Genomic DNA, 11,692 nt, shown 5'->3' with positions numbered 1-11,692 from the left:
TTATTACTAAATTAATCTTATAATTAGAAACATATCAAAGTATAATTGATAGATATTTTGTATTATAACTTTGATAATATAGAGAATATAAATAAATTAAGAATTATTTATTTAAGATAATTTTATTTAATTTCTTTTTTGATAAAAACTTATATAAAGTCTAAATCTTCTTATTTTTTTAAATAAATTAAATAAAAGGGAATTTAATAATATTATATAATTATAATATCCTTTTAGAACAAAATTCTTTAATATTCTGAATAATATTAGTTATTTTGAAAAATTCTTTTAATATTTAATATATTTTATTTAATTTAATTAATAAAATCCTTTTTTAATTAAATAAAGGAATTATATTACTATTTTTATTATAAAATCTAGAATTTATAATAATTATAAAGTAATTAATATATCTTAATATAATAAAATATATTTGAAGTAAATATATTTATTATAATAAAATTATTTTATATTTATTTATTTTCTAATTATAAATTATTATATAATTCTATATTTATAAAAAATAAATAATTAAAAATAATAAATTATATAATAAATATTGAAAATTATAAAAAATTTTGAAATACTTTAATTATATAATTCTATATATAGATTTGTTTTTTTATAATTAATATTTTGTTTTTAAATTTAATAATTAAATATAATTCAATTAAGTTTTCAAAAAATTATTTGATAGGTGGTAGGATTTGGTTTAAAAGTGTTATATAATATTTTAGATTTTTGAAATAATATATATTTAGTATTATATATAAATTAAAATCTAATGATTAAAGTTGTATATAAAATTATAAACTATATAAAATGGCAATGAGATATTTTATAATTATAAGATTGGGATAGGAAATGGGAATAAGAAATCTAAGAAATCCTTTTTTATAAAATCCTTTTTATAAAATTATATAGGGGTTGTGTGGGGTCTTGGGGTTATTTTCCTATACAAATAAAGGCCGTGCCCTCCTTTTATGCCATGAAAGGGCCCTCGCATAAGGGGTAGGTTTTGAATTAGCAACTATAATATTGATATTTATTTAAAATAAGAATAATAGGCTGAAAAACTGAATTATTATTAAATAACTATATATTAATATAATTATATTAAAACGGATATTCTTTAATATACTTTTCTAATTTATTCAGGATTTTATATTAATTGCTTAAATATTTATATAAATATATAAGTCTTTATGTATACTAATATTACAAATAAATCAATATATAAAATTCAATATTTATTTTTATTAAATAAATAAGTTTTTAAGAAATCGATTATACTATAATTCCTGAGTTATTTTGATTTTGTTATAATGCTTTTGAGCTTTGTATATGTAGGTTTGATAAGGTTGGGGTTAATTTATAAACGATATGTATAATGCATAAACCACATATTATTTCTCTATACAAAAAAAACTCATAAACAACGTTTATAACGATAAATAATGTTAGATTTTTGAAATATTTGAAAAATCAGGTTTTATATAATAGATTTTTAAAGAATTCTATCGGCTGATAAAGAAAGTGCACGGTTACGCACAGACGACTTTTGTATATAAAATGAAGTGGCCCATATGCTGATATAGCTCATATGCTGATAAACTACGTTATCTATAAAGATTTATGGACTTTCGGAGGGTCGGAGGATCAGCTCGGCTACCGAAGAGACAGAAGACATAATTTACAGACATTCCCGGAGGGTAATTATGAATGAGCAAGGTGGCACAGAGAGAAAAGAAAGGAGTTAGGTATGAATATCAAATACGTAGACGGAAGGATAAATTGAAGTATATATTGTTTCTGTAGCTTGAGATTATCTTTTGGATTCTCATCACTTAAACCGATCATTCTGAATATTGCTTAACTTACTAAGTGAGATACCTGTTTAATTACGACTTATCACTAAATTATATATCACATCCATATAAAGCTTCAGATTTCACATCATGGTTAGAGTGGCAGTCGCAGGTGGAACTGGTGGCGTTGGTTACGCTATTGTTGACGCTCTCAAAGCGCAAACAGAACACGATTTCATTGTTTTAAGTAGAACAGTAATTATTCCTAGCTTCCCTCCGGAGTATCGAAAGAATGAACAACAAAGTAACGTTTGAGCATAGGAATCACCAGAGTATGAAGCAAAGAATAACGTAAAGGTTGTGCCGATTGATTACTCCGATATTTCACAAATCTCAAAGGTACTCGATGAAAATCATATTCACACGGTCATTTCGGCTTTGTGTATAGTTTCGAAAGAACACAGCGACTCGCAACTCAACCTGGTACGAGGTGCTGCTGGCTCAAAGTCTGTGAAGCGATTCGTACCTAGTGAGTATGGAAGTGCTTATGAAGAAAAGTGAGTGAGCATCCGATCCAACCCATTGAGTTCCATTTTCGAACCTCCGTCATGCTTCTTGAATTCCACAGATCGTCGAAGTTAACCATTTCATTAGACATGCGCTAGCTCGCCCAAGCACTGCCCTCAAAGCGATCGCCGTGACGGAGCTTGCCAAAACACACCTCGAGTATACTTCATTTGTCAATGGTCTCTTTCTAGATTATTTATGCATGCCCGCTGTGCCAAGTCATCTTGCTGCTGGGATAAGATTCTTCGACATTCCCAGCAGAACCTCGGTAGGTATTGGATCAGGCACCGTGCCTTTGGTCATGACCCATACAAGAGACGTGGGCCGCTTTGTCGTTGCTAGTCTTTCCTTGCCAAAGTGGGAGAAAAGAAGTTTTATCGTTGGGGACCGCCAATCCTGGCATGATGTGATAGATATAGCAGGGAAAATCACTGGTACGATTATGATTTTACTTGGCTTTGGACTTTTCCAACATCTAATGCTGAACCGAAGCATTGCTAACTTGATACAAATGTGCAGGTGAAAAATGGACAATCACTGATGAACCCTCTACAATTCTTAGTGGGCAGGTCATCGAAGCACCAGCTCATAGGTCTGCATACTCGGCTTCACTAAAAGAACATGGAGATTGGTTTGAATCAGGAACATTCAGTTTCGACCCCAAAGTACCGGATTCAGTGTATCTTAACGAATTGTTCCCAGAAATAATCCCTCTTACAGTGGAAGATTGCCTCAAAACACTGATTAGTGCTTCCTCCAGCTAGAGCCAAGGTCAAGACGGGAACTTAGAGGTGTCATTATCAGACTTATTAGACTGCCAAGATATATCCTCACTTATGGGCAATTTAAAAATAATCCGCTCCGCAGGTTATTCATCAGAGATAATTCCCTCCCCGGGTATTCATTGTACAGTCTAGAAATTGAAGCCAGGTACCTAGTTTAAGAATTAAAATGACAAGGGTTTGAGCACGTAATGATCCCAGCTTTCGGCCTCGAAATCGTTCCTGCGGGGTGAATTTTCGGCATCCGAAGTACACGGGCCTCGTTAAAATCAGAGTCTGATACTATAGGAAACTCGATATGTATATGTACCCTGATGGAAGTAGGGTTTTGTACTATTGTTCATTTTATTCAAAATGTCACGAGAAAAAAGCTCAACTGAGAATTTACGGGTAGATGAACATCGATTCGCAATCATTCTCGGAGCAGGTGCTGCAGGGATCATTCAAGGTTGTACATTCATACGTGAAAAAACACTTCCTCTTGAAGAATTCCAGATATTAGAAAGACAAAGTGCATTTGGGGGGGTCTGGTGGAAGAATACTTATCCAGGAGCTGCTTGTGATATTCCAAGTCACGAATATCAGATAAGTTTTGCTCTTAATCCTTGTCAGTATTCTCATATTCATGTGGATTCTACCTACAACGAAAGAAGACGATGGAATAAATCCATCTTGTCGGCCTATCTTGAAAGTGTACAGAACTAACTCTGAATAGACTGGAGTAGAACTTTCGCACCCCAGCCCGAGATCCAAAAATATTTCGAGGACGTAGCATTACGATATGAATTAGATAAATCCACGACTTTCAACACAGAGATTGTAGAGGCCAGATGGGACGATTCGCGTTTGTTATGGCTTGTCGAGACTACCGATATTATCACGGGAGATACAAAAGTCTGGAGCTGCCATGTAGTATGTAGTGTGTCCCTTATATTGTTTAAGACATCTTCTAACTCAGAAACCAGCTCATCGGCGCTTTGGGAGCATTCACAGTACCCAAGAAGGCATCCGTGAAAAATATCGATGCATTCAAAGGGGAGGAGTGGCATAGTGTGGACTGGCCAAAACATGCCAATCTCAAAGGAAAGACAGTTGCTGTCATTGGAACAGGACCATCTGCCTGTCAATTCATTCCAAACATCCATTCAGAGGTCAAGTCTCTGATAGTTTATCAAAGAAGCCCGGGTCATGTTTTGCCTCGTAATGATGTTGTTGTCGGGCCGTTAACAAAATGGATGTTTGCTCATATTCCACTCCTCATGCGATTTAATCGGTGGTTTTGGATGAAACAGGTATGCTGCTTGATCAAACTTGCATATTTTGGTGTCCTGTATTTAATTCACCAACAGTATGAAATATTACGCCCGCGTCTATTTAATGTAGACTCATGGCTCCAAAGAATAGTCCTCTCGATGACTAGGAACCATCTATACAAACAGATAAAGGATGTCACTTTAAGACAGAAACTTGAGTCGAAAGATGTTTTTGGATGCAAACGTCCATTGATGCTCAGTGACTATTATCCGACATTTAACAATGAAAACGTGGAGCTCGTGACTGACAGTGTGACTGAACTCACCGAGAATGGCATTAAATCAAAGAATACTGAAACAGGCGAAGAGATAGAACGGGAAGCTGATGTATTGATTTGGGGTACTGGTAAGATACAGGAATATCGCAATCGGAAGTGATGAAATTAATTGGTGAACAACTAGGTTACAATACCGTCGATTTTGGACTTCCTGTCCCAACAAAAGGTCGATCAGGACAACTACTATGCGACAAATACCAACCAGAACTGTTTTCCTTATATGGTAAGTAATATTTACCAATACTTTCTCGTCCAATTGCTAACTTTCACGAGGCGTTGCCGTTGATGATTTTCCGAATTACTTCAACTTTCTTGGCCCGAATAGCTCATCTTTCGAAACCAGCGTCATGGAGCTTTTTGAACTTCAAGCTCATCACAATTCTATCGCAACAAAATATCTCTTTCAGAAGAACGTTGGTACTTTCCGTTATGCTATTATGCCAAAGGAAGAACGCGTAAGATCTTGGACATTATCATTGAGACCAGGACAAGCAAAGTTACCTCCTGCGAATCCAAATTGCAAGAGTTATTATAGGGTGAGAACATCCGGACCCTGACGTGTGTATATTAGTGGCTGATACTAATTTAATTCAGTCGAAAATAGGACATGTCTATAAATATCCATATCCATATTGGCAGTACAAGGCTTTGATTGCCAAGCTTGACTTCAAGCGTGATTGGGTACTTCTTCAGCAGAGGATAGGACAGAAAGAAGTCAAAATTCTGGAATTTTGATCACAATATGTATAATCAGAACTGGAGACGGAAGAATGTATTTTTGTAGGTTCTGTTCAGGAAGCGGGCGTATAGCGTTCAAAGGAGTACTGTCAATTGCTTATTTGTTTTGTAATACGAGGATGTACTTCTGCATTTTCAGTGCAAAGCGATGAAACAAATGTCTCAGAATAACTGCTGATGGTCAAATTCGTACCTGGATTTTACCCAGATGAATCTTGAGATTAGATAGAGTAGCCTACAATATTTAGACCTGGGAATAGTGAGCTTACAAGTCGAGTAGCCACGCCACAGGCGACTCTACGTTTTGTGGTATATGAGATTTTTATATCAATTATGCTTAATCAAGTCAAAGATATGCAAACACATACATATACGGATAAGTTGATGATAATGCCTTATATGAATCAACTGTGAGATAACTTTTGGTTTCAATCAAAGAGCCGCTCATTACGAAAGGGTATATCTGCATAGTTTAGGCACACTTTATCTAAGATTGGTCAAAACGCAACAATTCACAAGAGTCCATCATAATTTAAGCAGAAGTTCTGATTCATCGGTGATAACTTCAATTTTCAAACTCAATGAATAACTTTTTTCACATTCGACTCCAAGCATATATATCAATGAAGACTCGTAAACTTCACTCTCGTCTCAACCTTCTTCCAGAACTGGAAAAAATCCAACTCTGTATTCCAATCAACCGGTTTACTCATCAACTCCATATCGAATTCAAACAATAACCTTGCAAGTGTCATCCTCAGCTCGATATATGCTAAATTAACACCCAAGCAAACTCGAGGTCCAGTACTAAACGGTTTGCTTGCCTCTTTATTATCTTGATCAAATACAGGGTTATGAAGAGGGTGGCCAGAAGGGAGCCATCGCTCGGGATGCCAACCCTCGGGATCATGCCAATATCTTACATCGTGACATGCTGTATATGGAGAGACCGAAACGATGGTCTCTTCTGGAACCACATGACCGTCGATGACCGCTCCAGGGCACGTGCGAGGAAGGCCGAATGGTACTGGAGGGAGAATGCGTAGCGTTTCCTCAATGACAGCGAAGAGGTATTCTAGAGGCAGAGTTCCTTCGACATTGATTTGAGACCTGTCAGTAAATGCGCCACGCACTTCATCAACGAGAATTTTCATTTTATCCGGATAACGAAGTAAAAATGATACCATAGCCGTCAATGTGACAGCCGTAGTCTCCGATCCAGCAATGATGAGAGTGTGAGCCTGCGCAGTCAAGAACATCTCCGAAGTATCCGCCCCCTCTTTACCAAGTAAAAAGCTGAAAAAATCTTTTTGGACAATATCATCACGATTGACCCGTTTCATGGCTTTGGATTTTGTATGAGCAATATGTTCGCGTCGTTGCTGACGAATCTCATCCATGTTTGGAATGATCCATTTCATGAAGAGTCTGCTGATAGGGATCTTCTGGAAAATTGGATAGAGGCTTCGAATAAAGTTGCCGTTGATGATCAAATGAATCCAAAAATGGGTTCGGGCTAGGTAGCTATTAGCATAATGAATTTACGGAGGAGAGAAATTTTTAATAACTTACCGTTTTCGACTGCACCAAAGGATTCATGAAAAGTCAAATCTCCGATCTATTGAACAGTTTTCATTAACATCGATACTCCGTTTCCACTAACAGAGGTGCTTACAATATCAAAAGTCAGCCAGTTAAACCATTCTTCGACTGGGATACCATTTGGATTATCATGTTTCTTGATCTGACTGACAAACATGTCCAAGTATTTATTGATGACATCTGCCTGGCCCTTCAGAACAGAATTACTAAAAGCGTTCGCTAATACTCTGCGCATGGCACTGTGCTTTTGTGGATCTGGCTCTGTCGAAATGGAGCTGGGTAGATCACCAACACCTGCATACCAGTCGGTTTTCCTAAAGTACTTCTTGCCCTTCACCGAGTGTCCATAAATATCCCTCCAAGACTGAGCTGAGCTGAATGCAAGCTCATCAGGAGCTATTCGAACAACTTGGCCTGAGACTTGTGAGTTATGGATCTTAAGTTGTGAGTGTGAGAACGTGAACTTACCATACTTTTCATGAAGATCAGATAATGCATGAGGCCATCTTCCTCCAATCCTGCGTTTAGCTCGTTAGATAATTTCATTGTGATTTTCAGGCCTGCAGGTATTGCATTACTTACCAATTCTTGGCATACCAGATGTAGGAGGATCTGGCTATGAGCGGCCCGGGAAACTTTCTCAATGGGTGAAAGTATAGGTTGTAGATTGCAAAATATGTAGGATATGCTAGAAGCTAAATACGAAGTTGTCAGCATAAAGTTTGAAGAGGATATATCTGGGTGTCTTACGACTACCAGACCGAATCCAATCCAAAGATAGACAGTTGGCAAACCGAGTCGCTCGAGCAATTCAACTGCAAACATCTTGAAATATCTGACACAACTCACCACAAGTCGGTGTTGGATGTCTGCTCATGGATGATGTGGTAAAGGTTGAACGATTCAATTTAGTGTTTTGGATATGTTCGTCGACGGCCTCCGAAAAGAAATAGGGTACATATCATTGGACGATGAAATTATGGAGCTAAACACGAACCACATCCGGGTGCCGACACATTTCCGCCAGAACTTCGGTATGTGCGACCGCAAACCGCGAAAAGCGGCATAGTCTAGCTCTCTCTTTTTCTATGGCTTGAGCTTGCTTGGAATTCCAGATGTATACACTTGCAGCTGGAGTGCATTTGACTTGACTGATAGATCTTTTTTTTCTACGATTTTTCTATCACCCGAACTTGATACCAGAGTCTTCGTCCAAGATGATACACTTTACAGAGCTGGGTGCAATATCACTGGCAAACTTCAATACTGTGATTGCAGGGTGCATTGTCTTCGCATTGTACTACCTATTCCAATTCTTCAATTCAAAGAAACTGAATTTCGATGCTCCAGTTATAGGGAATGTTAGTGATCTTCGCTCTGCTCTGATCAGCGGGTACAATCAGGTATGAACTGTTCGTGAAGATTAGCGAAGACACTAAAGGCTGACGTAAATAGTGCCCAGATACTCCATTCTTGTTACCAACAGCGGCTCATCCCACAATTATCTTACCCATCAAATACATCGATGAAATCAAATCTTTGCCCCCAGATAAGATCTCATTTCTCGAGGAGTTTAGAGATAGATATTTTGGGCATTATACGGCGTTTGCAAACAATACCGAAGGAGATGCCGTTACAACAAGTGTCAAGGTTGATCTCACACAGAGCCTTGCGCGGGCATTGGAGAACATGCAAGCGGAGACAGAGCTAGCTTTTGCAACTGAGTTACCGAAACCCAAGGACTGGATGTCAGTGACATTATATCCCATCATATTAAGAATGGTGGCAAAAGTCAGTGGACGAGTGATGGTAGGCGAGCCGCTATGCAGGAACGAAAAATGGATTCAAATATCGACTACATATACTCGTGACACCTTTTTGGGAGGACGAGCGGTCTGGGCACGACATCCACTTTTTAGGCCAATATATGCTCTTTATTCGCCAGAATTGAAGAAAGTTCGCCAACACTATACCGATGCGGCAGAGTTTTTGCGGCCAATCTTTAACCAAAGATTCAAGGAGATGGAGCGGGATGATTTTGAGAAGCCACAAGATATGATTCAATGGATGATAGATAACTCGGGAAACAATGCTAAAGATGCGACCTTTCAAGGTCGATGCCAACTCGTGAGTTGATTGTTACAAAACTGCGAAGAAGACGTACTAACCGCACTCAAGTTAATAGGTGGGTAACCTCTATGACTCTCTCGCAATTCATGACGCAAGACTTACCATTTTGAAACAGCATTTGCAGCTTTGCATACTACATCGGGATTGGTGAGTAAATTCTTTCGCAAATATAAACGGATGTTATGAGTCTGAACTAAACTCTCGAACAGTTAGGTAATGCGATTCTTGACCTTGCAGCACGACCAAAATATATCGAAGCTCTCCGTGAAGAGATAGCCGCTAATCTTCCCGAAAATACTCAAATCACCAAACAGATACTCACAAAACTGCGGAAAATGGATTCGTTCTTGAAAGAAAGTCAGAGAATGAACCCATTAAATCTAGGTATGAAGCTTAATTTTGATTTTCTCTCATGAATGAATCACTAACACTCTAAATGTTAGTCACGATGAACAGAAAGATGATGGACACAGTGCAGCTATCCGATGGCACCATCTTACCAAAGGGATCGTTCGTTGGTATGGCAGCCGGCTCCATCGGTTTCGATCCCAGAATCTTCGAAAATCCCGACGAATTCGACGGTTTCCGATTCGAGAAACTCAGACAGCAACAAGGCGCCGAAAACAAATTCCAACTAGTGACTACAGGAAAAGATAGTCTGGCTTTTGGTCACGGAACCCACAGTTGCCCAGGTCGATTTTTTGCCAGCAATGAGATTAAGACGATGTTGATCGAACTTCTGCGGAATTATGATTTTCAGCTGCTTCCTGGAACTGGAAGGCCAAATAATTTAAAAAGTGATATGAGTCTCGTCGTAGACCCAACAGCACAGATTCAAATTAAAGAGCGTTGTAGATAGTATTTTGAGAAGCATAATAGAACAACAGTGATTCAATTCGATTGGTTCCGTGAGTTTTATGATGAAGCGACGATGCCATTGAGTAAAAATCTTGTGATCATGTCTGAATTAATTCTGGCATAACCAGCGAGATCGAGTAAGATCTATTCCTACCTAAAATGTATCGGTATCTTTAGATTTCAAAAATCAAACGGGAAAATAGCAACGCGAGATCTCTGAATAGCACGCGCGGCTCTGGGCTAAGATTCTTTTGACTCTATGGAAGATTGAGCCTCAATTCAACGGAAATTAATTATCAACAACATTAAACACCAATTTGCTCCCAGATACTTTTCCTTTCCTCAAGAGATCTATTGAACCTGGAATCCCACCCAAGCCCCCCGATTTTAGCATTGTAGGATGGGCCTTCAATCTTCCCTTCTCAATCAACCTTTCAGCGATTTTTACAAATCTTTCCGCCAGCTTCCTATCTTCGGGTTTTGCGTCTCGAGCAAACTCTCCACTGAGTTCAATGGGTATACCAAATATTGTGAGCGCGTAGCAAAAAAATGGCTTGACATCCGCACGTGACCGCTGTACCCTTGCGTTGGATGGATCTAACGATACGTACTTTCCACCAGTAGTACCAATCGCTTCGTAGCAAAGACGCATTGAAGATGCTGTAGTGATACAATCGAGTGCGTATTCCAATCTGTTATGGGTATGCTGTTTAATCATAGCCCCGCACCCCTGAACATGATAATCAAAGCATTTCGATGCTCCTCGAGATTGTACAAGCCCAAAATTATGAGGCGAACATACGGCGATCGGTTCGTACCCAGACAGCTGCAATAATTGGATAGCCAAAGTTCCGGTGGAAGTTGACGCCCCGTAGACAAGTACCGGAATGCGCGGTATTTCATTATCGTTATCCGTGAGCGCGTCTCCACCGCTCCACCCTCGGGGTCCGACACGAGTTTTCTGAGGCGCGGTACTGTCCGTCCCTTCTGGATTTGGCCAATTCAATGCCAAACACTCGTTACCGTATAATGCCAAACCAGTTGTGACTATTCCCACACCATAACTTGCTGCTTGTTGAAAGTCCATATTATCGGGGATTTTGACTAGCAGGTCTCCGTCTGTAACGACGTATTCCGCAAATGCGCCTCCGTGAATACTCGTGACGCCTAGTACTCGATCTCCAACAACTAGATCTGAGTTCATGGATTCGTCGATAGCCTCCAGAACACCAGCCATGTCGTATCCGCTGATAGCTCCAGGTTTGGCCGAGAAATCAATCATTTTCCAGTCACTATGATTGAGAGCTACAGCGTGTATCTTCACCAAAACCTTTCTCGATCCAGGCTCTATTGATGGCTTTGGTACCTCCTCAGCCAGCTGGAGTATTCCAGGTCCGGTTTGAATGACTGCCCGCATAATTGAAAATGTAAAATGAGTAAATTTGAAAATCTTATCTGTAGTGGACGAAGCAAGAAAGCCTCAGCGCTGTCGATCTATTGTCGATATACTTTGACTCGCTCATTAAACAATAATGAATGGTGCAGCAGCTGCTTTTGAATTTGCTTGAGCTATCAGTCGGTAGTGATTTCAAGGGAGCCGCACAATGACATACTCG

At 38.8% G+C, this 11,692-nt stretch overlaps 5 protein-coding genes across 5 annotated transcripts; 3 read left to right on the top strand and 2 right to left on the bottom strand.

Moving 5' to 3' along the window:
• Positions 1 to 1,958: 1,958 nt before the first annotated feature.
• EAE97_008078 (uncharacterized protein) lies at positions 1,959 to 3,139 on the top strand (the record flags this gene model as incomplete). Its single annotated transcript, XM_038878592.1, has 4 exons — positions 1,959 to 2,063; positions 2,130 to 2,365; positions 2,463 to 2,809; positions 2,895 to 3,139. The coding sequence occupies 4 exons, from the start codon at positions 1,959 to 1,961 to the stop codon at positions 3,137 to 3,139; spliced, it is 933 nt and encodes a 310-aa protein (XP_038730842.1).
• A 372-nt stretch (positions 3,140 to 3,511) lies between these two features.
• EAE97_008077 (uncharacterized protein) lies at positions 3,512 to 5,483 on the top strand (the record flags this gene model as incomplete). Its single annotated transcript, XM_038878591.1, has 7 exons — positions 3,512 to 3,764; positions 3,873 to 4,069; positions 4,123 to 4,449; positions 4,507 to 4,816; positions 4,873 to 4,971; positions 5,022 to 5,284; positions 5,343 to 5,483. The coding sequence occupies 7 exons, from the start codon at positions 3,512 to 3,514 to the stop codon at positions 5,481 to 5,483; spliced, it is 1,590 nt and encodes a 529-aa protein (XP_038730841.1).
• A 623-nt stretch (positions 5,484 to 6,106) lies between these two features.
• On the bottom strand, positions 6,107 to 7,913 carry EAE97_008076 (uncharacterized protein; the record flags this gene model as incomplete). The annotated part of the gene is made up of 6 exons (XM_038878590.1): positions 6,107 to 7,002; positions 7,059 to 7,104; positions 7,162 to 7,502; positions 7,557 to 7,606; positions 7,671 to 7,783; positions 7,839 to 7,913. The coding sequence occupies 6 exons, from the start codon at positions 7,911 to 7,913 to the stop codon at positions 6,107 to 6,109; spliced, it is 1,521 nt and encodes a 506-aa protein (XP_038730840.1).
• A 392-nt stretch (positions 7,914 to 8,305) lies between these two features.
• On the top strand, positions 8,306 to 10,077 carry EAE97_008075 (uncharacterized protein; the record flags this gene model as incomplete). The annotated part of the gene is made up of 6 exons (XM_038878589.1): positions 8,306 to 8,491; positions 8,544 to 9,215; positions 9,267 to 9,273; positions 9,334 to 9,365; positions 9,428 to 9,602; positions 9,662 to 10,077. 6 exons carry the CDS (start codon positions 8,306 to 8,308, stop codon positions 10,075 to 10,077), a joined length of 1,488 nt encoding a protein of 495 aa, XP_038730839.1.
• A 288-nt stretch (positions 10,078 to 10,365) lies between these two features.
• EAE97_008074 (uncharacterized protein) lies at positions 10,366 to 11,493 on the bottom strand (the record flags this gene model as incomplete). Its single annotated transcript, XM_038878588.1, has 1 exon — positions 10,366 to 11,493. The coding sequence occupies one exon, from the start codon at positions 11,491 to 11,493 to the stop codon at positions 10,366 to 10,368; it is 1,128 nt and encodes a 375-aa protein (XP_038730838.1).
• Between the last annotated feature and the right edge of the window lie 199 nt (positions 11,494 to 11,692).

The sequence above is a fragment of the Botrytis byssoidea genome (assembly GCF_014898295.1).
Source record: "Botrytis byssoidea strain MUCL 94 chromosome Unknown BBYS_016, whole genome shotgun sequence".
In the NCBI taxonomy this organism is placed as follows: Eukaryota; Fungi; Ascomycota; class Leotiomycetes; order Helotiales; family Sclerotiniaceae; genus Botrytis; species Botrytis byssoidea.
This window is presented reverse-complemented; position numbering and strand designations above follow the sequence as displayed.